This window comes from Loxodonta africana, chromosome 3 (genome assembly GCF_030014295.1).
Source record: "Loxodonta africana isolate mLoxAfr1 chromosome 3, mLoxAfr1.hap2, whole genome shotgun sequence".
Taxonomy (NCBI): domain Eukaryota; kingdom Metazoa; phylum Chordata; class Mammalia; order Proboscidea; family Elephantidae; genus Loxodonta; species Loxodonta africana.
The window spans coordinates 144,127,322-144,152,785 of NC_087344.1; the positions used below are offsets into that span (position 1 = coordinate 144,127,322).

General features: G+C 37.6%; 1 protein-coding gene across 1 annotated transcript; it reads right to left on the reverse strand.

The window, feature by feature from the left end:
- Positions 1–308: 308 nt before the first annotated feature.
- DR1 (down-regulator of transcription 1) lies at positions 309–25,464 on the reverse strand. The gene is made up of 3 exons (XM_003418459.4): positions 24,529–25,464; positions 15,651–15,814; positions 309–3,768 (listed from the first exon to the last, which is right to left on the reverse strand). The coding sequence occupies exons 1-3, from the start codon at positions 24,746–24,748 to the stop codon at positions 3,622–3,624; spliced, it is 531 nt and encodes a 176-aa protein (XP_003418507.1). The 5' UTR covers positions 24,749–25,464; the 3' UTR covers positions 309–3,621.

Consider the following 25,464-nt stretch of genomic DNA (forward strand, 5'->3'; position numbering starts at 1 on the left):
TCACCACAGACAACTGCTTCCTTTACCATAAGACCAAAATAACTGGATGGTGCCTGGCTACCATCACTGAGCACCTTGATCAAAGATTCTATAGAAGAATCCTGATCAAAAGGGGAAAAACACAGAACAGAAATTGAAATTCTCATGGTATCCACACTTTCTGGAGCCACGGAGGCTGAATAAACCGCTGAAACTACTGGCCTGAGATAATCTTTACCTGTAGAAACTTGAATTGGTGTGTTTTTGTAGTATATATTCCCAACAACAACAAAATTAGTTACAAAAAAAAAAAAAAAATGTTAACCACAGCACTGTTCCTAATAGCCTACAACTAAAAACTCCTCAAATGCTCAACAGAAGATGGATAAATACATTTTAGATATAATAAAAATGGATAAATTAAATACCACACAGCAATGAGAATGAGTAAAGTATAAATACATGCAACATTATAGATAAATCTCACTGTGGTAGGCTGCATAATGGCCTTCAGATATCTAGGTCCTAGTCCCTGAAACCTGTATTACCTTATACGGCAAAAGAGACTTTGCAGATGTGATTAAGTTAAGGATTTTGAGATGAAGAGATTATCCCAGATTATCTGGGAGGGCCCTAAACGTAGAGGCAGAGGGAGATTTGACTAAGTAAGAGGATATGAGATAATGGAAGCAGACTTTGAAAATGGAAGAAGGAGCCCACAAGCCATGGAACACAGGCAGCCACTAGAAGCTGAAAAAGGCCAGGAAATGTATTCCCCCCTTAGAACCTCCTGAGGAAACCAACCCTGCCAACACCCTGACTTTTTGGTCCCGTGAAACTCATTCTGGACTTCTCATCTCTAGAATTCTAAGAGAATAAATTTGTATTGTTTTCAATTACTAAGTTTGTAGTAATTTGTTGCAGTGGCAACAGGAAACTAATATACTCAAAAATATAATGCTGAGCAAAAAAGTATATATGATTCCTTTTATATAAAGTAAAAAACAGGTAAAACTAACCTGGTTTTAAAAGTTAGGAAGTTACTTCTAAGGAGGAAAAGGATAGTGTTTAGAAAGGGGCAAGAACGGTGCTTCTGGGGTACTCATAACGCTGTTCCTTGATCTGAGAGCTGGTGATACATGTTTGATTTGCAAAAACCTTCATGAAGTTGTGCATTTTTCTGTTGTATGGTATGTGCTGTTTTTAAAATTGGTGCCTTTTCAATCCTTATCAGTCTGATTATCTGCTGAAAAAGACAGACGTATATTAAAGGGAATGAGATAAATAAACTGAACAGCAACTTTACTTTTGAAGAACCCTAAAGATTTTGTTTCTTGCTCCAAAAGAGTCTAAAAATTTTAACATCTGACAGAATAGTGCCTTAAAATGCTAGAAAGTAATCTAAAAGTAAACCAGTACTTAACTAGCTTTGTTATCCTGGATCCTAAGGTCTGTACATTACAAAATACAAGTAACAACACATTTTCTGAAATAATAGTAAACAAGTGAGAAAGGTGGGCACTGCATGCCAAATGACCAAGACGGCTTTTGGGCCTAAGATTCTTGAAACTACCCATACCCTAGTCAAATGGTAATACAGTGAAACCTGTTAGAGCTAGAACTTGAAGGGACTGCCTTATTTTTCCAGGTCTCACTAATTTTCCGCCTTTGACACGGTGCAATCTTACCACTTTTCTATCACTCGTTTTAGTGGAAAATATTTGAGTCTTTTTTCTCTGACAGGTTTCTGCCTTACACAGGTTCTAGTTTTTACAGGTTTTACTTTAATAAGATCTCCTCCCACTAGTCCGTACAGCTCATTAAATATAAAAACAATTTATAAAACACATCAGAATTTTATTGCTTGAAGAATACAGCATATGAAATCACAAGAATGTCAAAATGAAAGGACACTAGGTTTCAAATATATAATACATTACCAGATGCAGTAAAATATTAATCAACCTGAACTCTGCATCAGAAAAAAAAAGGTGTGGAAAAATATCTAAGTTGTTTACTTAAGAAACAGATATACTTAAAATAAAGTGTAAGAATGTTACAGTACAAATTAGAAAAGCCAACTTAAACATTCAGCAAAAATAACCTTTTTGTTGCATGGGGGAAATATACTTAATAAATGTATGACAATATTTCACTTTTTCTAAAACTGTAAAATATGATCATTAAGAAATCTAATACTTGTAAACTTCACTTATATTTAGCTTTCCAATTAAAATTGGAATCATGGCAGCTACAATCTATTTTTGGGTTTGGTAAATATAGAAATTTAAAGGTTTGGCAATTCACACAGGAATTTAGATTACTTCATACTATAAGGGACTTTTCCTTTCTGTTTCCAAAATATGAGCAATATGCCATTTCTTCAACATGCTATATGCCTACAACAATCACTCCCGTACTTTATTACTGAAGCCAAATTAAAGCTTCTTCCCTTTAACTAGCAGGTTAAAATGAACTATTTGTGTTTCATATAGTGCTGGTAAGTTATGTAACCCTTTCTTAAACCAAACCAAACCAATCTTTTTTTTTTTAAGCTATCACTCAATTATGATGAAAGAGATTGGTGTCATTTTAAAAGGTAGCATTGGACTCTTCAGGTCATCTAGTCAAGAAAATGTAAAAGTAATGCTAAAAACAAACAGTAAGTAAACTATAACTACAAGTTAAATTAAACAAACAAAAATCCCTCTTTTATAGCAAGCATACTCATTAACTTTCATTTCTTTCCCCCAGCAAAGATCTGAATATTCATGAACTTTAGTTTAAACCAACGGAACTCAACTGTTTCACAAGTTCCATCTATATACTTGAATAATATAAACATGGATGAACTAAGCAAGTAATACTATTAACAACAATTATTAAATTGGAGTGAAATTGTAAGAATAATGACAATTCTCAAAATGGGGCTATCTTTGAAATGTAATAAGCTCAAGATAAATTATGCCATAATAAAACTGTACCTTTTACCAATACACAAAGCAAAAACAAAGTCAAAACAAAACCCACCAAATTTATACAACTACTATTGAACCTACTCCTTACTACTTTTTTAATGTCTTGTTTTGAAATTTTTTTAAACAAGTATATTTACCTGAGCATATATATTTATTGCCTATATATATACTCATTTTAAAAGGCAAAAAATTCAGATACTACAGAACTGAACTCAGTTTTTTTCACCAAACTGATCTGATGTCTACTGTACCACACCCCTCCAAAATAATTTAAAATCCCCAATTTTTAGTTTAGTTAAAAGGGCAGAGGAAATGCAAATGTGGATGTAGAGATTCTGTATAAATTTTACTGTATTTTTACAAACTTGAAGTTTTTTGTAACACTGTTTATTGATCAAATAAAGGACTCACTGCTATCTAAAATTTCATAAACACCATTAAAAATTCAAAATTGGTATTATACTGAACCTTAAATTTTCAATAGTTCAAAGAGACAGTTTTTACATGTATAGCACACAAAAGATGAAACTTAACAGCAGCCATCCCTAGAATACCAATGGCAAGTCCACCAAGATGCATACAAAACTACAGAGAAGCATTTCTTTCACTGTTTTCTTGTGGGGAAAAACATTTATAGAGGAAATAGAAACTCAGCTGGCAAATTTCAGATATCATCATCTTCTTCTTCATCCTGAGAAGATCCTGCTTGATTGGATGCACTGGCCGAGGCAGCAGCAAGCTGGGCTTGTTGGGCAGCCTGCTGCATTTGAAGCCATTCCTGCTGGGCCAGTTCTGCTTGTTGTTGTCTAGCCTACACAACAAAACAATAAAAACAGAACAAAACAAAAAAAACACCCAATTGATAATAATTTTTTTAAAAATCACACACCCACACCCACACCCACGAAATACACATTTTGGTTAAATACAGATTAAGCCAATTACAGATTCAGTAATTATCCAACTTGGCTATTTTCCAACCACTATATAAGTGTTGTACATCTGGAGAGCATGAGCTCTATGAGAAATACAGTCAGAGACTGTTTTTCTGTCAACTATACAGGTCAAAGGAGAATGTCACAGACTTGTCTCTTTTGTAAGGGTCTCCTTTTATGCCTTTGGTTCAATTTAAGATGCTGAAAATGATGATAGAAAATCACAATTATTTTTTCTTTGGTTCCTTTCCCTGTATTTCTCTCTTCCTTTCTTTTCATTTGATTCTTCTGTCCCCTCATCTTACAATTTTGATGTACATATTTTTCAATATAAACATTATTTCTGTGGTTTAAAAGCTCTCTAGTACAGTACCTCTAACTCTTAGGGGGAAATTATTGTAAATGAATACAACAGCTATCCTGATATTTCTTTTGCATTCCTATCACAATTCCCCACCCTATATATGTCTCTCTCTGTATACACACATACACACACTAGAGCAAAGACATTCAATAAGGACTGAATTCTAGTAAATGGGGTAGTTAAAATCCACTCATTTGATATATCCTCTATGAAAACCACAGGATTTTTGAAGTCCAGATACAGTATGCATTATATGAACTGTTGCAATAGCTAAGGCACCTTCTTGATTTGATATCACCTGTTAGCAGAAAAACTACCCCAAAAAGGGAAAAAAGAACTTGTTCTTGAAAGATCTTACAATTTCCCATTAGGCTATCAATACAATGCTGTTTGTTCCTTAAGCCTGCCTCATACTCTCCTTTATGCATGGCTAATCCCTGGTCATCCTTTAAAACACAAGACAAGAAGTCCTTCTTGACACTTTCAGGCCACATTTTGTGCCCTATATCATATGCCCATAATTCTCTTCGCAATCCCTTACCTATTTATTTTAATAATTATTTGAGTATTTATCTTTTTTCTCCACTAGACTTAAGAATTAAGGCTGCTTTCATATTTCAAATTCATTGTTGCATTCCTAACACACAGGCCCTCAGTGTTTTCTGAATGAATATTCTGTGGGAAAAACGATACTTGGCATAATCTCTAACATTAAGATTTTTACCACGTATATTCCTCATTTTTAAAAATAATCTGTCATTAATCTTTTACCCAAACATCCCTAGAGGAGAATTCTTATCAGGTTATTATTTTACTTAAAAAAAAAAAAAAAAAATTCATTTAATTGTTACCAATTAAGTTCAAATTTCTCAGCCTAGAGTTTAAGACCCTCCAAATTAACACCTGCTCCAACCTCTCTCTAATCTTTTCCTCTAACAAGTACTTTGTGCTCCCCCCCAGAAAAAAACCTGGAGTATAAAACGTTTCCCAAATACCGTATACACATACTTCCCCATTTTCACTACCTTTGTGTATGCTGATATTCACTGAATTTCCTGATTTTCACCTACAGAAATTCCACCCTTCCTTCAAGTCAAACTGAAATAACTACTTTCTCCATTAAGTTCTTCCTGATTTACCCCTGTAACAGTCAGGTCTAATCAGAAGATAGAAACCACACTAATTACATGAACAGAAAGACTTTTATATAAAGGATTATTAACCAAGTATAAAGTTGTTAGTTAGGCGACTGAAAAGGTAAGAGAACACTAAGAGATCATGGTGGTGGCAACTACAGGACACAGCCAATTCTAGAACTGGGGGGAACAAGAAAAGAGGTGAGAATTTTTGAAACTTAGAAGCTTAGACGGGTAACATCATGGAGCTGAAATTCAGGCCTCTGAAGACAAGGCACAGATCTGATGGTACCAGTAAGTATCTCTGAGCTTGGAGGAGTGTTCCCACAGTTTGGACCCACACCTCCGAGGAGCAAGTGCATGTTCAGGATGGCTCTGTATTAGAGAAACTGCAAACTGGATTCAGCTCCTGCCATAGGAAACCAAAGGAAGGAACAAGTCCTTTCTTCCTCCTCCAGCCTTGCAATCTCCTTCTAGAACTCCCTACCGGCAGCAAAATCTGACAGGGAATCAGCTAGCAAAATAGAAACGTGGTTTGCGGAGTAGTAGCCCCAGCATTGCACAGCACAGAAAGATGGGTTTCAGGATGAGGGACGATTCCTTAGTTAACTCCTGCACCCTCAAAATCTGATGTGATGTTTTCTGTACTTGGGATCTCTTTGCATCTGCCTCATGAAATCAGTCAGCCTCATACTACAGTTGTTAGCGTACCTACATTATACCTCCCCTACAAGATACTAAGTTTCTTATGACGAAGAATGAAATATTCCTTGTCTTTGTATACCCGCAGTACCATATATAATGTCTTGCATACCAGTAGGAACTCACACGTTAATTGAATTTTGACTTAAAACTTAATGATCAAAGCATAGAGACAGGGAGAATAAAACGGTGGTGGTAGTGAAATGCAAGAAGAAACGTTATTACCTCAGGGGAACGTTAATCAAGCAACCATAGTGTTGGAGACTAATAAAGGAAGCAGTCTATGTTAAATGTCATTAAAAACAAAAACCTCAAGAATGAAAATTGAAAGAAAAAAGAAGTCACTGAATTTGGTGTTAGGATGTCTCTGCAGTAAGAATAGATATCGAAATACAAGGAGTAAGGATTAAGTGGCATATATTTTCAAAAAGTGGTAACATATATCATCATAGCAAAAGACAGAAGGATTTGGGGAATACATGGAGATACAAGGGAGTTGCTGGGTAGCATAAATAGTTAAGTGCTTGGCTACTAACTGAAAGGTTGATGGCTCAAACCCTGTATCTATTAAGAAAATTTAAGTTGTAGTTAAAAAATCTTCCAATGAAAGTTCCAGATTCTGATGCCTTTACTGATAGATTCTACCAAGTGTTTAAGGAAGAAACAATGCTAATTCTACACAAAATCTTCCAGAAAATTGTAAAGGAAGAAATGCTGCCCAACTCATTTTATATGGCTAGCATTATACCAATACCTAACCAAACAGTCACTACAAGAAAAGAAACCTATAGCAAGGATAAAGAACAATGATGGATCCATGAAACATCTCACAACATGGATGAATCTGAAGGGAAATAAACCAACTAGATAATTGACAAGTGTTAACTTTGGTGAAAGGAAAGATGACACAATATAGAGGAAGTCAGCACAACACGACCAAGGTAAAGTCATAGAAGCTTCCTAGACACGTCCAAATACCTTGAGGGAAAGAGCTGCTGAGGCTGAGGGCTGGGGACCATGTTCATGGGGAACATCTAGGTCAATCGGCATAACATAGTTCATAAAGAAAATGTTCTACATCCTACTGTGGTGAGCAGTATCTGGGGTCTTAAAAGCTTGTGAGTGGCCATCTAAGATATATCTATTGGTCCCATCCCATCCAGAGTAAGGAGAATGAAGAAAACCAAAGACACATGACAGAGACTGGAGGAACCCCCAAGACTATGGCCCCTGGACACCCTACTAACTCAGAGCTGAAGCCACTCCTGAAGTCTACCTTTTAGCCAAAGATTAGATAGCCCTATAAAACAAATAATATCACACAGGAGCAACATGCTTCTTAGTTCAATCAAGTATACAAGACCGGATGGGGAATACTTGACCAAAAGCAAAGACAAGAAGGCAGGAAGGGACAGGAAAACTGCATGAATGGACACAGGGAATCCAGGTGGAAAGTGAAAGGGGGAGAGTACTGACAAAATCTGGGGATTGCAACCAATGTCACAAAACAACCTGTGTATAAATTTTTGAATGACAAACTAATTTGCGATGTAAACTTAACACCTAAAGCAAAATAAAATTAAAAAAAAAAAAAAGAATGAGAATTGACAGAAAAGACACTGAATTTGGTGTTAGGATGTCTCTGTGGTAAGAACAGATGTCAAAATACAATTAAGGAGTAAGTGGCATATATTTTCAAAAGACAGTAGTATGTATCATTATAGCAAAAGACAGACCAGTTCTGGGGATATAAGGAGATACAGGGGAGGCCCTGGGTGGCATACATGGTTAAGTGCTTCACTACTAACTGAAAGACTGGTGGTTCAAAGCCACCTAGAAGAAAGGTCTGCTACCAAAAGCAGCTTCAAGGTCACGGCCATGAAAATACCCTACAGAGCACAGTTCTACTCTGAAACACACGGGGTTGCCATGAGTCTGAATCAATTTGATGACAACTAGTTTGTTTTTTTTGTTTGGAGATGCAGGAGACCCACATACGGTTGAAGGAAAAGAGGAAGAAGTGAGTAATGAAGACTGAAAGAGTAAGAAAGAAAAAAAACGGGTCAGAGAATTTTTTTTACAGTAAACAAAATTTTTTTTTTTTTGCTTAGAAAATTAAAAACCAGGTACTCTCCCAGCTCTTCAGGCAGGGATTGGATTGGACAGTGGGTTGGAGAGGGATGCTGGTAAGGAGTAAGCTTCTTGGATCAGGTGGACACTTGAGACTATGTTGGCATCTCCTGCCTGGAGGGGGGATGAGAGGGTAGAGAGGGTTAGGAGCTGGCAAAATGGACACGAAAAGAGAAAGTGGAGGAAGGGAGCAGGCTGTCTCATTAGGGGGAGAGCAACTAGGGAGTACACAGCAAGGTGTATGTAAGTTTTTGTGTGAGAGACTGATTTGATTTGTAAACTTCCACTTAAAGCACAATAATAAAAAAAAACAGGTATTCTCTCTAGTAATTATTTTTACCCATTTTTATAAAGAAATGTGGAAGACATTCTGACACACAGGCATATTTACTTTTATGGCAGGAATACCCAAAGAGTTCAAAGTAGACTAAGAGTGCTTGGCTAAAAACATTTTAAGAGTTTGTAAGAAAACTGTAGGGCAAACCAAATATACAAATTTAATCAATTTAAAAACTCTATGGTCTAAATCAAATATACAAAATATATAAAATATAAAATAAAATATATACATATTTTCTATTATGGCCTAAATCAACTATGTTATTCTCATTAGGTCCTGTCAAGTGGATTTTTAACTCAGTGATCCCATGTGACAGAGTATAACTGCCCCATTGGGTATTCTTGGCTGTAAATATCATGGAAACAGATTACCTGGTCTTTCTCCCATGGAGCCGGTGACTGCATTCGAACTGCCAACCTTTTGGTTAGCACCTAAGTGTCACCAGGGCTCTTAACCAACTCTAAACAGGTTTAGTTTCATCGCACAAAAACAAAAACTTGCATAATTTCAAGTCTCTACAAAAGTTTTATTACATGGTCTACAAAAGTTATGTACTGGTTACATTTCAAATTTAACTGACTTTAAAATACCATGGCCCCATATTAGCTCACATGCTTTTCTCTCTGAATATAAAAAGCATTCCTATGCCTTTAAAATCATTGTCGGTTAACACAATTTCTTTGTATTTACTTCCGCACTTCAATGCTAGCTACTCTAATTTCCTTTATCCTCCCTTGCATCCTACCCAATCCATCCCAAATATTTTTTCTTCCAAAATGAGGCTATAAGAGAGGTAAGTAGGCATATACTTCCTAATTTACTTCTTCTTTTGGAGATTTTCATTATGTTTTAAGATTCTCACTTCCACATACGAAAATGACTCATTTATAGTTTATAGTTAACTTTAATTTTGATGTACTAATGGGTTTTCCTGCTTTCCAAATATTTGCTGCTAGCAGTGAAAGCTCCAAATGAAGCTATTCTTGTTACTATTTAAAATAAAGTCTAGAAAATGAAAAGAAAGAAAAATGATAAACAGATGTTACATTTACTTAGTTCCTTTCATACTTAGGATTTTAGAAAAGAAGTACTAGGCAGCTACTATAATTTCACCTCTCTGGTCTGTTAGTCTTTCTCACAAGAGCAAAGAAATACTAGGGGATCTTTGCCCACAGGCCACAGTAAGATAGAAGGGAGATAAGGGGCAGGGGGAGGGGATCAAATGACAGGGGCAGAGAGGTGAATACAGATTTGGCAAGCAGTAAATTATTTCTTTAACTTATCTCTTTGACCTGGCAAGAATATAGCATATTCCATTTAAAAGGTCCAAAATAAATTTAAGCAGACAAAATGGTGGCTAGAGCATTAGCATGGTATTGGAGAAAGAGCACATATTTTTGAGTCAGAAGATGCAAGCCTGAATTTAGGCTCCAACACTTCCCACCCGTATGAACTTAAACCTGTTTTATTTAAGTCAATTTTTCCCAGTGGACTAAGTTCCATTATGATGGGAACCACGTCTCTTTTCTTGATTGCTGTAAGCCTACTACCTAGCACAAAAAAAAAAAAAAAAAAAAGCACAAAGTCTGGTAAAAAGTAAATAAACATCTGTAGAACAAATGAACGAATGATCTCATGCAAGTTTCTCTACCTCTGAGTTTTGTTTCTTAACATGTAAAATGGGTACAATAAAACATTATTTCATAAAAATTCTGTTAGTACAGCATCTAACAGAGCATCTTCTTTCTTTCATCTCATTGAATTCAGCACTCTTCAGGTGACCCACAATAGCAGAGAATCAATAAATAGCCATTAAAATATTTTTTTTTAGATCATCACTTCTTTGGCTCCTCATATTTATATGGATTATAACATGGATTACAGTATTGTTTGCATGTGTTCATGCCTGCCTTAGACTTTTCCTCTTTAGTGCCTATCTCATAGGTTACTGTGAGGATTAACTGAGGTAATATAAGTTAAATTACTTGACCACCAAATGGTAAAAACTGAACAAATGTTAGTAAGCTTTTATTTTTCTTATTAGTTTAATTGGTATCGGGTGCCTAGTGCCTGATACCACTTAAAAACTTGACTCTTTTTCAGAGGCGGGGCCAAGATGACGGAGTAGTCAGATGCTTCCGGTCAACCCTCTTACAACAAAGACCCGAAAAAACAAGTGAAATAATTATACTCATGACAACCTAGGAGCCCTGAACATCAAAGGCAAAGTCAGAAAACGGACTGAGTGGCAGGGGAGGGAGAGACGGTTTGGAAGCAGAAAGGAGTTGCTGGACCTGAACTGCCGGGAATCCCCAGGAACCATTCCCGGGAGCAACTGCAGTGGACTGGTGGTAGCGTTCAGCCGCAGTTTCCTCAGGGAGAAACAGCCAGCTGCACAGCCTCCTCACACCTCCAGAACCAGAGAATAATGGTGCTCTCAGCAAAAGCTAAGCACTTGCATATATTTTACCACACCCCCGAGCCAGCTTCAGTGGCTGTTGATTTCCCTGGGCCTGAGATAGGTCTTGTTGCACGCCCTGAGCCATTCTCCCAGCCTTAGACAAGGAATAAATTCCCAATTGGGGGAAAAGATAATCTGCCGGCTCCGCTAACCTGAGGACCTCAGGACAGAAACGGCTCCTGTCCAGGCATAAATGGTCTGTAGACTTTGAATACCTTTTGCCCCTGCATGGATCTGTGTGGGCCTATTTCAGCAGAACAGACCCTTGCTGGCAGACTGCAGCCGTTTCAGCTGTGCAGTGGAAAAGTGGGTGGGAGTTTGATGTTTGACACCGCTTTGCCTATTAAACAGGGTCCTCACCTACCAACATCAGTGGCCTAAGGACTGGTGGCTCCACTCAGGTCACCCAGCCACCTGTGACAGGGGTCCAAGGATAACTGGTACCTTCCAGTCCGTACAACCAAAAGCACTGGGTGCTCATGCTGTGTCTGCAGAACCCACCCACCTGTGTGCTCTAGGGAACAGTGATGTGCTTTCCTCACAGACACTTGGGGGATGGTTGTCAGCCCCCTGCCTTGTTCAGAGCATGACCCCCTGCTGCAACCAGATACCTGTACCTACACCAATCATCCCTGCCCCTCTAAGACTGTAGGACAGAGCCTGTACCACACACTCGATGACCAGTTACCTGGACACCTAAGCTGAATCCATATGAGAAAAGTGAATGGACTCCTAGGCTCATATACCTGATAACAGCTCTACTCATCTGTTGACAGGACCTCAGAGATTCAAAGGCGAAAATAATCAGGCTAGCTCACTCAAGCAACCCATTTGGGCATATCAAAACAAAACAAAGCAAGAAGCTAGGATACAGTAAGCAAACATAAAATAAATTAATACAATAACTTATAGATGGCTCAGAGACAACAGTCAATATCAAATCACATGAAGAAGCAGACCATGATCGCTTCAACAAGCTCTCAAAACAAAGAATCAAGGGATCTTCTGGATGAAGGTGCATTCCTGGAATTACCAGATGGCAGGATACAAAAGCTTAATACACAGAACTCTTCAAGACACTAGGAACGAGATCAGGAAGGAGATCAGGCAATATGCAGAACAAGCTAAGGAACGAACAGATAAAGCAGGTGAAGAAATTAAAAAGGTTATTCAAAAACACAATGAAAATTTTAATAAGCTGCAAGAATCCATTGAGAGACAGCAATCAGAAATTCAGAAGATTAACAATAAAATTACAGAATTAGACAATTCAACAGAAAGTCAGAGGAGCAGAATTGAGCAAGTGGGAGGCAGAATTGGTGAGACCGAAGATAAAGCACTTGGCACCAATATATTTGAAGAAAATCAGATAAAAGAATTTAAAAAAAATGAAGAAACCGTAAGAATCATGTGGGACTCTATCAAGAGAAATAACCTAAGAGTGACTGGAGTACCAGAACAGAGAGGGAAAACAGAAAATAGGGAATTGTCGAAGATTTGTTGGCAGAAAACTTCCTTGATATCGTGAAAGATGAGAAGATATCTATCCAAGATGCTCATCAAATTCCACATAAGGCAGATCTCAAAAGAAAGTCACCAAGACATATAACCAAACTTGCCAAAACCAAAGCTAAAGAGAGGATTTTAAGAGCAGCTAGGGATAAACGAAAAGTCACCTACAAAGGAGAGTCAATAAGAATAAACTTGGACTACTCAGCAGAAACCATGCAGGCAAGAAGGCAATGCGATGACTTATATAAAGCGTTGAAGGAAAAAAACTGCCAGCCAAGAATCATATATCCAGCAAAACTGTCTCTCACGTATGGAAGCCAAAATAGGACATTTCCAGATAAATAGAAGTTTAGAGAATTCGTAAAAAAAAAACAAACCAAAACTACAAGAAATACTAAAGGGAGTTCTCTGGTTAGAAAATCAATAATATATATCAACCCAAGACTTGAACACTGGACAGAGCACTCAGATGTCAACCAAGACAGGGAAATCACAAAAATAAATCAAGAGAAAAAAAAACGCTCAAAACAGGGAAACAGTGATGTCATTAGGTTAAAGAAGACAACATTAAAACAATAAAGAGGAACTAAGAAATGTAGTCACAGATCTTTCATATGGAGAGAGGAAGACAAGGTGATATAAGAAATAAAAGTTAGGTTTAAACATAGAAAAATAGGGGTAAATATTAAGGTAACCACAAAGGAGACTAACAATCCTACTCATTAAAATAAAATACAAGAAAAAAATAGAGGCTCAGCAGAAACAAAATCAAGAATGAATAAGAGGAAAAGACAATATATAAACTACTCAGCACAAAAAACTAAGTGGGAAAAAGAAACTGTCGACAACACACACAAAAAAGACATCAAAATGACAGCACTAAACTCATACCTATCCATAATTACGCTGAATGTAAATGGACTAAATGCACCAATAAAGAGACAGAGAGTGACGGAATGGATAAAAAAAACACACGATCCATCTATGTGCTATCTACAAGAGACACACCTTAGACTTAGAGACACAAACCTAAAACTCAAAGGAGAAATAAGAGCCTTTACACAAACAAATATATGCACACCCATGTTCACTGCAGCACTGTTTACAACAGCAAAAAGATGGAAGCAACCAAGGTGCCCATCAACGGATGAATCGATAAATAAATTATGGTATATTCACACAATGGACTACTACACATCAATAAAGAACAACGATGAATCTGTGAAACATTTCATAACATGGAGGAATCTGGAAGGCATTATGCTGAGTAAAATTAGTCAGGTGCAAAAGGACAAATATAGTATAAGACCACTATTATAAGAACTCTAAAAACAGTTTAAACAGAGAAGAAAATATTCTTTGAAGATTACCAGAGTGGGGAGGGAGGGAGAGAGGGAAAGGGGTTTTCACCAATTAGTAGATAGGAACTATTTTAGGTGAAGGGAGAGACAACACACAAAACAGATGAGGTCAGTGCAACTGGACTAAACCAAAAGCAAAGAAGTTTCCTGGATAAATTGAATGCTTCAAAGGTCAGAGTAGCAGGGCTGGAGTTTGGGAACCATGGTTTCAGGGGACATCTAAGTCCACTGGCATAATAAAATCTATTAAGGCAACATTCTGCATCCCACTTTGGAGAATGGCTTCTGGGGTCTTAAAAGCTAGCAAGCAGCCACCTAAGATGCATCAATTGGTCTCAACCTACCTGGAGCAAAGGAGAATGAAGAACACCAAAGACACAAGGTAATTATGAACCCAAGAGACAGAAAGGGCCACATAAACCAGAGGCTACATCAGCCTGAGACCAGAGGAACTAGATGGTGCCCAGCTACAACCAATGCCTGCCCTGACAGGAAGCACAAAAGAGAACCCCTGAGGGAGCAGGAAAGCAGTGGGATGCAAGCCTCAAGTTCTCGTAAAAAGACCAGACTTGATGGTCTGACTGAAACTAGAAGGACCCTGGAGGTCATGGTTCCCAGACCTTCCGTTAGCTGAAGACAGGAACCATTCTCAAAGCCAACTCTTCAGACAGGTATTGGACTGGACCATGGGATAGAAAATGACACTGGTGAAGAGTGACCTTCTTGGATCAAGTGGACACACGAGACTACGTGGGCAGCTCCCATCTGGAGAGGCGACGAAAGGGCAGACGGGGTCAGAAGCTGGCCGAATGGACATGAAAATAGAGAGTGGAGGGAAGGAGTGTGCTATCTCATTAGGGGGAGAGCAAGTAGGAGTATATAGCTAGGTATAAATGAATTTTTGTATGAGAGACTGACTTGATTTGTAAACTTTCACTTAAAGCCCCCCAAAAAACTCAATGCTTTTTCACATAAAGGGAACTCACTGTTCTGGCTGCATGGAAATCAGCTATGATGCTTATATGTAAGAGATTATCTAAAATGATAGTTTCCAGTTCTAATGGTTACTACAATACCTGCTAAGAAATCTCACCTCTTCTATTCATTCGAAAACTGTCTTAAAATTTCAAATGAGAGGCCAGAACTTAGTAGGGAAAAACAGCCTTGCCACCTCCTCTTTTTTTTCTTTTTTTAAATGGAGGGTCATTAGTACTCTGTGCTAACCCTTCACAGGATAAGCATCAAAATTTTAGCAAGCAAGAAAGGAAAAAAGTTTCTCTTTTTCTCTGCTCCATGAGCCTTGTAAGAATTTTTAAGATTACAGTGTTTTAAAGGTATACTGAACACTTAATTACAAAGTTAATCAGGTTTTTCCTGTATGTCATTCATTATAAAATGATATAGTATTTTCTCACCAGCCCATCACTTAAAATTTTAAGAACGTTTAGGTGTACTTTCCATACTTTTAAATGATCATTCTGTCTCAAAAAATCACCAGAGTAAAATCAAAGAAGTTGTTTGGAGTTGCTCTCTTTAGAAAACAGGTTGCAAATATTTAACTGGTATAAAAACCAGAGACGAACTGGCCAGATTTAAAAATCAGACTCCATGATCAAACTTCAGCCAGAGAAGAAGGAACTCTTTCTGGATACATATGTTTATTATTTAGGAAACGATTTCAGAAACCAGTATGGTTTTTGTTAGCAAACAGGATAGAATTTAGATTAAAATAATTTAAAATGCATTACTTACTTTTGCAAATAATTCCTGTTGCTGTCTCAATAATTCTTCTTCAGGAATGCCAAGGTTTTCCAAACGAGAACTGGCCTTTCTTCTTTTTAATGCTACCGTCTTGCATTCTTGTAAGACTTCTTTTACTTCACTGATATAAGAGCCAAAGCCCAAACTTTCTAGTGCTAGGGGGAAAATATGAAAATATAAAAGGATGATAAAACATTACTTTTCCCCTACCTATGGAACATGACACTTTTGTGGGGTTTTTTTGGAGGGGTATTTTGTTGTTTTGTAGTATTTTACTAACTGTACTGTAATTATGCAGGTGGCTTGGGTTGAAGTATTTAATCGATTTGTTCAAATTAGACTGCAAATCAGTTAAAACTTAGAAACATTTCAAGACATAGCCTTCACTATTCCTTTTCTTTCTGACTAATTTTTAAAAGACCAAAACATTTCCTGTGAGAAAAAAAGGTCCAGTGTAAGAACATATAGTTTTACTAAGGAAAACATTTTTTCCTATATCACTCATGGTAAGTCAAACACCATTAAATCAGGCATTTTCCCAAAACAAAAAAGTCAAATATTTGGATTATGTTTGTTAATAGTAACAAATATATTTTGTGCCATTTGGCTTGAAAAAAGTAGGCTGGTGATACATGCTCTACTAAGTTTCAAATGGATAGGGTGAAAGAACTGATAAGATTTTTTCTCTAATATACCAACAGGAAACTACTAAAGCAAAGATATTCAAACTGCCACGTTTAGGACATACTGGTGGAAATAGCTCATTTATAGTCAGCCAACAGGTTTTTCTAAAAACTTAAACTTAACAGGAAGCACTATAAAAACATTTTCAAGTGATGTGGCAGAAAAACTGGGATGAAGGAAAACTATAAGGATAGAAGAAGCATTTACAAAAAATTCCCTTTATTTTTTCACACTGAGAAAGGAAATTTTACAAGAAAAATCATGCATTCTCTAAACGCCTTCTGAAATCTAGAAAGACAAGGAATAAAGTTTCTTTTTGGCTCATAGTATTTAAAATTCTATTTTACCATCTTCTAAATGTTGATTAATGCCCCAAAGGCATATCTGTATTCCGAGCCAGTGGTGAAACACAGGTGGGTGGAAAACACATTAAATGAATTTAACTTAGCTCATCTGTTCTTGCAGTTTTTCAACAATTACGGTGAACCAGGCTGCCTTCAGTAAAGATGCCTTCAATTCTCACCTATGGACTTGCTCTTCACAGAGAATACCAAACATACCTTAACAAAATCACATTCCCAAGTTAAAGCTGTAGTTCTTTAAGACATTTCCAATAATTTACAACTTTAATTATGTCAAATATTAAGCTGTTTTCATAAACTTTTTAAAGAAATAATCTAATGCCAAAAAGTAGAGTACTATTGTTACGTGACTTTGAGTCAATTCCAACTCATCGCAACCCTACAGGACAATAGAACTGCCCCAAAGGGTTTCCTAAACTGTAATCTTTACAGGAAGGAGCCCTGGTGGTGCAGTAGTTAGGCACTTAGCTGCTAACTGAGGAAGGTCAGCAGTTAGAACCCACCAGTTGCTCCGCAAGAGAAAGATGTGCAGTGTGCTTCTGTAAAGAGTATGGCCTTGTAAATGCTATGGGGCAATTCTATCCTGTCCTATATGGTCACTGTAAGTTAGAATCAACTGGCCGGCATTGGGGTTTCTAATCTTTACAGGGACAGATCACTAGGTCTTTTCTCCCACAGAGCAGCTGGTGGGTTCGAACAGACGACCTTTCGATTAGCAGATGAGGGCTTAACCATTGCACCACCAGAGTTCCTTGGAGTACCCACCCAGTGCCGTCGAGTCGATTCCAACTCATAACGACCCTATAGGACAGAGAACTGCCCCATAGAGTTTCCAAGGAGCGCCTGGCAGATTCAAATTGCCGACCCTTTGGTTAGCAGCTGTAGCACTTAACCACTACGCCACCAGGTACTACTACTTAAATTTTAATTACATAAACTCAAAAACCAAAAACCAAACTCATTGCCTTCCAGTCGATACTGACTCAAAGTGGCCCTATAGGACAGAGTAGACCTGCCCCATAGGGCTTCCAAGGAGTGGCCGGTGGATTCGAATTGCTGACGTTTTTGGTTAGCTGCTGTAGCCCTTAACTACTATGCCACCAGGGTTTTTGTTGGGATATACAGAATGGAAAAATAAGTGATTAGGCAGCCTGCACTTTTCATTTAAATTGACTGCTTTTTTTTTTTTAAATGTCAATGCTAGAAGCTAAAATATTTGCTTTGTTTTTAAACACACAAGCATAATAATGTATTTCAATCATACCTGCTGGAGACAATACCAAAAGAAATTAAGAGAATGGTTTACGGTTTCCCACCATATTCTAAACAAAGTCTGATTTCCAGTGTTTGAGAGCCTGGCTGCTAATCAAAAGGTTAGCAGTTCGAATCCACCAGCCGCTCCTTGGAAACCCTATGGGGCAGTTCTACTCTGTCCGATGGGGTGACTATGAGTCGGAATCAACTCGATGGCAACAGGTTTTTTATACCAAGGTCCTCCAGGATCTGGCCCACTTACCTTTTTCAGTTCTACTTCTGCCATTAAATTTCTATATTCTTCTGCTAAACATGACCACTCAATATTTCCCAATAAATACCAGAGTTTCTCACATTCATGCTGATGGCAATGCATCCTAAGTCCAGGTCAAACCCAGTCTTCAATTAAACTTGCTTAATCTTCCCAGATAGAAATAATCTCCCCCTTTTGAAATTAATTAGACCCAGAATTAAACACTTGGTTATCATTGTATTTGTATAGCCCTGAATACATAGCTTAGTTTTTACATCTACAAAATGAGAACAGCACCTATTTCATAATATCTTCCTACTTCCAGTGGCAATAAAATATAGTACTTAAGCATGTAGGCCCCTGCCGAGCTGCCAAGGACTGAGTCCCAGCTCTGATTCATATTAGCTGTATGACTCTAGGTAAATTCCTTTACTTCCATGCCTCACAGTTTTCTCACCTCTAAAACAAAAATAACAACAGTGACTACATCTCATAAAATTGGGTTGCTGTGAAGAATAAATGAATTAATATAAATAAAGAGCTAAGAACATAGCCTGCTCCACAGAGGATATAAAATAAAATGTTCACTATTATATTGTTATTAGTTTTAGGGTTGTAGGAATCAACAATAAACATAAGACATTCAGCACAGTGTCTAGCACATAAGAGTTACTTAATTGATGTGAACTACGTTTTATTCAGGAAACCCTGGTGGCTAGTGTTTAAGTGTTAGGGCTGCTAACCAAGAGGTCGGCAGTTCGAATCCACCAGGCGCTTCCTGGAAACTCTATGGTGCAGTTCTACTCTGTCCTATAGGGTCACTATGAGTTGGAATCAACTCGATGGCAATGGGTTTTTTGGGTTTATGTTTTATTCATTTTATTTTTTTTCTCTCAAATTTAGAAAAGTACCCTAGTAAATGTATAGGGCCTAAATAAATGTACATTATAAATATACAAATATACACTAACACACCTAAATTAGCAGCAAAGAAGCATATTTACAATATGAAATATTAAAGTAACAAAGCTAACAGAAAAACACAAAGAGAGACAACCTTTCAAAATGGCACAAATTACTAGACTAGACGTTAAGAAAATCCACTGTAAACCACATTTAAACATGGAGGGCCTGGGTTAAAAATAAATAAAACATTTACAGCTGAGAAAACTTTTCAAAAATTTGCAAGTATGCCCAAGGTTAATATTTAATGTTATTCAAAGAGCTACTATGTATAATGAATACTCAATTCTCACTAAGATGGCTCAACAGGAATAGCCATCAACTTAATTTCAAAAACTGCACTGATTTTAACCTAAATTTTAAAGATATTTTTGGCTAGTACGTATGAATAATCAGATTATAATATCATCTAAATAAGGATATTTTACATTATTTGTTACCAAGTAGTAGTAGTCATTTCCACCTTACATAAAGGAGAACCTTAGAGGAGAGCAGAAATGGCTCTAAGCAGGGCCACCATTGATGGCTGTACAGGTTGTTCAGTGTGTAAAGAGTACCATATTGGGGGGTGGGGCACTGTAAACATCATAGATTTCTATGTTTATTACGACTTTTTTTTCTGGCAGATGGAAATAAAGGCTTTTAAGGAAGGGGTACTTCTCTAATTTGTACGAAGAGGCCTTATGGATTGTTGATGGCCTTGGCTCTGTGGATCACAGAGTAAAAGAAAAAATAGAAAAAAAAATTATTTTGTGGGTAAAAGAAACATACATCTCTTGTTTTCTGGAGACATATCCGCCACTCTCTGCCATCTAAAAACTACACCCAGAAAAAAAGGCCATACTATATTAGGGGGGGAAAAAAATACTTAGGACATTTTTTCAGTTTGAAAGACAAGACAGCTACTTAAAAAAAAAAAGGGGTAAAAACTTCTCCCCAGCAAAAATTAACACAGGCGTATCTTATTTTACAAAAGTAATGTACTCCTGAAAAGTTTTGTTATAACATGAATTTGTGTGACTCATATTATCCTTCAAAATGCATAAAGCAAGCTTTCCATTAAAAAAATAATTATGTGATATACCTTTAAAAAATATAAGTCAACATTCTCCAATTTCTTTTTGTTTGTTGGAGGGAAGGGGAGTGATGCAGTCCACTTAATATACATTAAGAGCCAAAATACACTAATGGCTTTTTGAATCATCACCCTGGCAAAGGTTTCTGAAGACCCTTAAGACCCGTATCTTCCTTAGTATTACTACTCATGGGAATCTGGGACAATGAGAGACTGCTGGCACGGTAGGAATAGGATATCACTCATCTTTACATCCTTAGCAGTATCTAGTACAGTGCCAACTATGAAACTGTTGGATGGCAGAAGGAAAAGATATATCACTTTTAGAAAGAATGATAATAAAATCCTACCTGATTATGATAAGCTGTAAATTGTCTCTTTGGGGAAAAAAATCTGTGTATTACTTAGGCAATATATCATTCTCATTATTATTGTAAATTCTCTGCAATCACTCAGATGCCATGATCCCAAAGCTATCTCATACCCACTTTTCAAAACAGACTGTGGTTTAAACCTTAGAGTAAAGTTACTCAAAGTGTGGTCCATGGACTTGTGCCAGAATTGCCTTTAAAAGTCAGGTATGAGTTAAGTAAGGAAATTCAAAGAAAGCTTCAAAAAGTTTCATAACACGCCCAAGACTATGGCCCTAAGGCACCCCTCTGACTTGTAACTGCAGCCAGTGCAGGAAACCACCTACCAGCCAAGCAACAGACAGGCCTATAAAATAAACAATAACGCCTGAAAAGAACATGCTCCGTAGAACAAACAATTATCCGAGACCAAAAGGGCAACATTTGCCCAAAAGTAAAGATGAAAAGGCAGGGGTAGGAAAACCAGACAAGAGGAAATAGGGAACCAACGGCGGAAATGGGGAGAGTGCTGACACAGTGTGGGGACTGCAAACCAATGTCATGGAACACACTGATATAAGTTGTTGAACGGGAAACTAATTTGCTCTGTAAACTTTCACCTAAAACACAATAAAATATTTAAAAAAAAAAAAAACTTTCACAGCAACTTAGCAGAGTAATTTATGTCCATTGGATCTAATAAAAATTTTAACTTTTATGTCTTTTTTTTCATTTCATTTTTCTAGAGATCCATTTTTATTGTATTTTACAAAAGTATCAGTGTGCAAAGGACTACAGGTTAAAAAAAAAAAAAAAAGTCCATCATAGATAGCTTGGAGCAACTTAACTGCTGAGGAAGCCAATTCTCAGAGACCTTTTCAAGCTTTCACTACTTTCAGTTACTGTTCTCATAAATGTGAAAAAAAAAAAAAGTAGAAAGAGATTAAAAAATGCAGGAAGAAAATAATACCACCTAAAATATTCTCATTTTCACTTTGGTTTTACAAATGGCACCATGATGTAAAGATTAAATGTAATGTAACAGGCTTTCAGCTTTATATTCTTATCAGTACCACTACAAGTTTTTAAAATTGTAATTTATCGTGGCACATTTCACTTAAGGTTCTAACCCAACTGGTTCTCAATAATTTCAAGGTGCGCCTGAAACCATTAAATATTATTTACACAGAAGTGGAAAACCTTAGCTAACAGATTTGCCTAAGGCCAAAGAATTTCCAGTGTACAGCTTGCAACTCTGGATTCTCCAGGATTCTCCATGTCACTTTGTCCCATAATGCAAGAGACATGTTAGAACTCATTCACAAATAAAAGTGCACAGAAAACAGCAAAGAGATAAAAGGAATACTTTTTAAAACTTAGAACTCTGTCCATGGATCTGAAATCTTCTTTCTTAAAACTCAAAATAAGTAAACTATTTAGGGGGGGAAAAAAAAACTAAGTTATAGTATTTCATAGATAAACTGGCAGTAACATGCTTTGACTTTATCTTCCATTTTACGGAATTGCCTCAGAATGCTTAATTTGCTTTGACAAGGTACAACAAGGTGACATGTGAACATGTGAAATGTACTGATGCAAAGTCTAGCTCATTAAACTTATTACTAAAAATTCAAGCTTCAACATGTTAGAATCATATCATTTTAAAAATTACATTATTATTTTACTTACGCATTGCATAGGGTTGCTATGAGTCGGAATCGACTCGATAGCACTTTTATATATATATATATATATATATATATATATATATATATATATATATCCTACAGTCCTAAAAAACCAGCGCTGACACAAAAGTGTAAAAAACGTCCCATCTACATGATTTCCCAACCTAATTTTCCAAAGTTAGTCTGTAAAACTATACCTTAAGCACCTAAACTATACACACCCTAAACATTTCCTTAAAAAATTTTTAACCACTCAAAACAAAAATTCTTTAAAATAGTTAGGCAAGATGAGGTTCAAATGAAATTATAAACGTTTAAAATCTACTCCTCAAACCAGGGAGAATTCTTGGGCAAAAATGTGGGCCTTTATCCACTCAACAATAGCAATGATACAAGTTTAAAAAAAAAAAAGGTAAATTTATAGACTGTAACAGTCAATACATGATACTTTAAAATTAATAAATGACCCTCAGTACACAAGGAAAAATGCTTTCACTGTAACTTTCTGATTCATACATTACACAGAATTTAGCATATTCCAAAGTTGAACTATTTAGCACACTGCTTGCTACAGCTGCACTTTTATTCCATCATGTCAATCAGAAATCTAAATATATCCTAGAATAGAATAAACTCTCCCCAAGAAGACAGTTGTAATGTGTTATTAGATTTTGGGAACGATCCCCACTTCTCTGGTGTAAACAAATGTTTTAGCATATCCTACTGAAATCTTCTGCAATTTTCATTAGAAAGGCAATGTTGATAAAAGGTCCTTTTTTCTCTTCAATGAGTTGTAAAAGGAAATTATAGCTATCTGTGTGGGATTCTCTTGTGAAAGACTACATGATAGCAATCACACATACAATGTAAAATTAAAAACAGACAAAAATAGACACCTTGCCTTTCATTTTACTTGCTAGAACATTCAGCACACCAAAAAGGCAGAAAAAAATTAAAATACTAGCTTTAAGAATCCCTATGTATTGAAATAGCAGAGTATGCTTTAAATCTACATTCAGCAGGTCAGTTAAGGATCAAAAATGAATCTTTTAGTTCCTTTGTCAATATTGACAGTAAAATACTGGATACGGTGAATATGAGCAGATGTGTTCTCTGCTTCAGTAGAACAGGAAGTCACCTTTGAAAAAGTTAAATTATAAAACTGAAATGCCAGACAACCATCTGCTTACCAAAATGATTAAATTAACCACTTAAAACTTTTCTTTTCCTGACTTCAAAAGCAATCAAGAGACTGTTAAGATTTTAAGGCAAGTTTTCACCTCAATTTGAATGCAACTTTCTGTGTAACAGTACATGTGAAAATCACAAAAAGTGTTTCCCAAAGCATGATGACTAGTAAATACGCCTCTCATCCCTGAAACCATCAGAATATGGTCCCCCAAATCCCTATTACTGGACTAAATGCTTTCCAAAACGAGAGGGGAAAAAAACTTAAATTTTCCAAAAGTGCTATTCAGTAAAAGATGAAATGTATACATCTAAATGGGAATGACAGCAGGAAAGTACAGGGAAATGTTTCATGAAAAAAACTGCTCACAATCTTCCAATCCAAGCTTTTAGTTGCATTCAAATTTATTTCCACACAACAAAGCAGGAACATTCACTCTTTCCTTACATAATAGAACTGAAACTCTTGGAAACTTGATGAACAACCATCAAACTATTTTAAACGAAAAATAAAAAGAAGTGGCCTTTACTAAACACCAATAACCTTTCCCAAGCTGAATACATTCTTGTTAAGAATTTTTTTATTCATGTGTTCAGAATATTGACCTTTTCCTCTACATTACTGAATAGGTGGAGCGGGAGAACGGGTGCTGTTTCCACTCCTGCTTGAAGTTCCTCTGTCTGAATTTTAACTTTCCAAGGGAGAACTTCTGGCTTCCTTTCTCAAATGTCATTATCTGGGTTCAACTTAGGGCAGGCAATTCTTGTTGCTTCGGCTGTAAATCGAGACCATTACCAAGAACTGATCTTTTGGGGCTGTGAGGTGACCTAAATGCTTGCAATCCTTAGTTGCATCGGCCGGATGCCAAGTACCACAAGAACACACAACGGGATTTTCCTAAGGAAAAAGCTGCCTCCTTGCCCGTGTGGCTTCTTCACTCAACAGTACTTACCAAGGAAGAGGAATGAAGGTTTTGACACAAACGGGTCGTGCGACTAGCAGACTGTCCCCCGGCCCCTCTTTTAATCCAAACGCCACACGTACCACTTACCTTGTATGACATGCTCTGGTGAGATGGTCTTCTTTTCCGATTTGTTGCAAATCTCATTGGCTTCAGAAGATATAAGGTGAATGAATTCAGTGCAGCAGTTCACCACCAGCTCCCGGGCATCGTTGGCCACCCGGACATTGGGAAGAGTCTCTTTGATCATCTTATTGATAGCAGCTCTGGGTATAGTGAGATCATCATCGTTGCCAGATGAGGAAGCCATCGTACATTCCTATCTCTCGCACCCGACTTTTAAAAACTCCCCAGTTCTGGTCCACTACTCCACGGAGATTTCTGAAAAGGCCGCCTTCGGAGAGTGACCCTGAGGGGCGCTCTGAGAAGAGGGTGCAGCAAATAAGGGGGGAGGAGCTGGCTCGGCCAGGCGGGGAACACCCGAGTGTGTGAGATTTAGGGCGAGGCTGGTAGGAAAGTCGAAGGGCTGAGTGTTCTGGGGACAGCACTGCCGGGCCGAGGAAGGGTAAGCTTGGCGTGATCCGGAAATTTGAGGTGCTGGGCAACCACCTTCGTGTCTCCTCAGCGGGGCAGGAGCTGTCGCCTAACCGGACCCCAACGACGCCGGAGCAGAGGCAAAATCCAGGGGCACTGGCCTCCCCGAGGCACCGGACGTACACCCAGCGAGCTCGGCTCTACAGAGCCTGAGCCGCCGCCACCCCCGCCAGGAGCCGTTGCCGCCGCCTCGGCCAAACCATCCTTCAGATACCCGTGCCACCGCCTCACAACATGTCGGCCTCGGCCGCTGCTGGAATTGCGGGGGCCGCCTGGGAACGAATACAAACAGGGTAAAGCACAGGGAAAGCCGCAGTGGCAGCCCCGTGGCCGTTTATCCCGAACGCAGATCGTAGAAGCCGCAGCGGCTCCAACCGCGGCCCCTCCAGAAGCCTGAGAAGAAGGTTTGCCGGGAGCAGCTCCCGACACCCT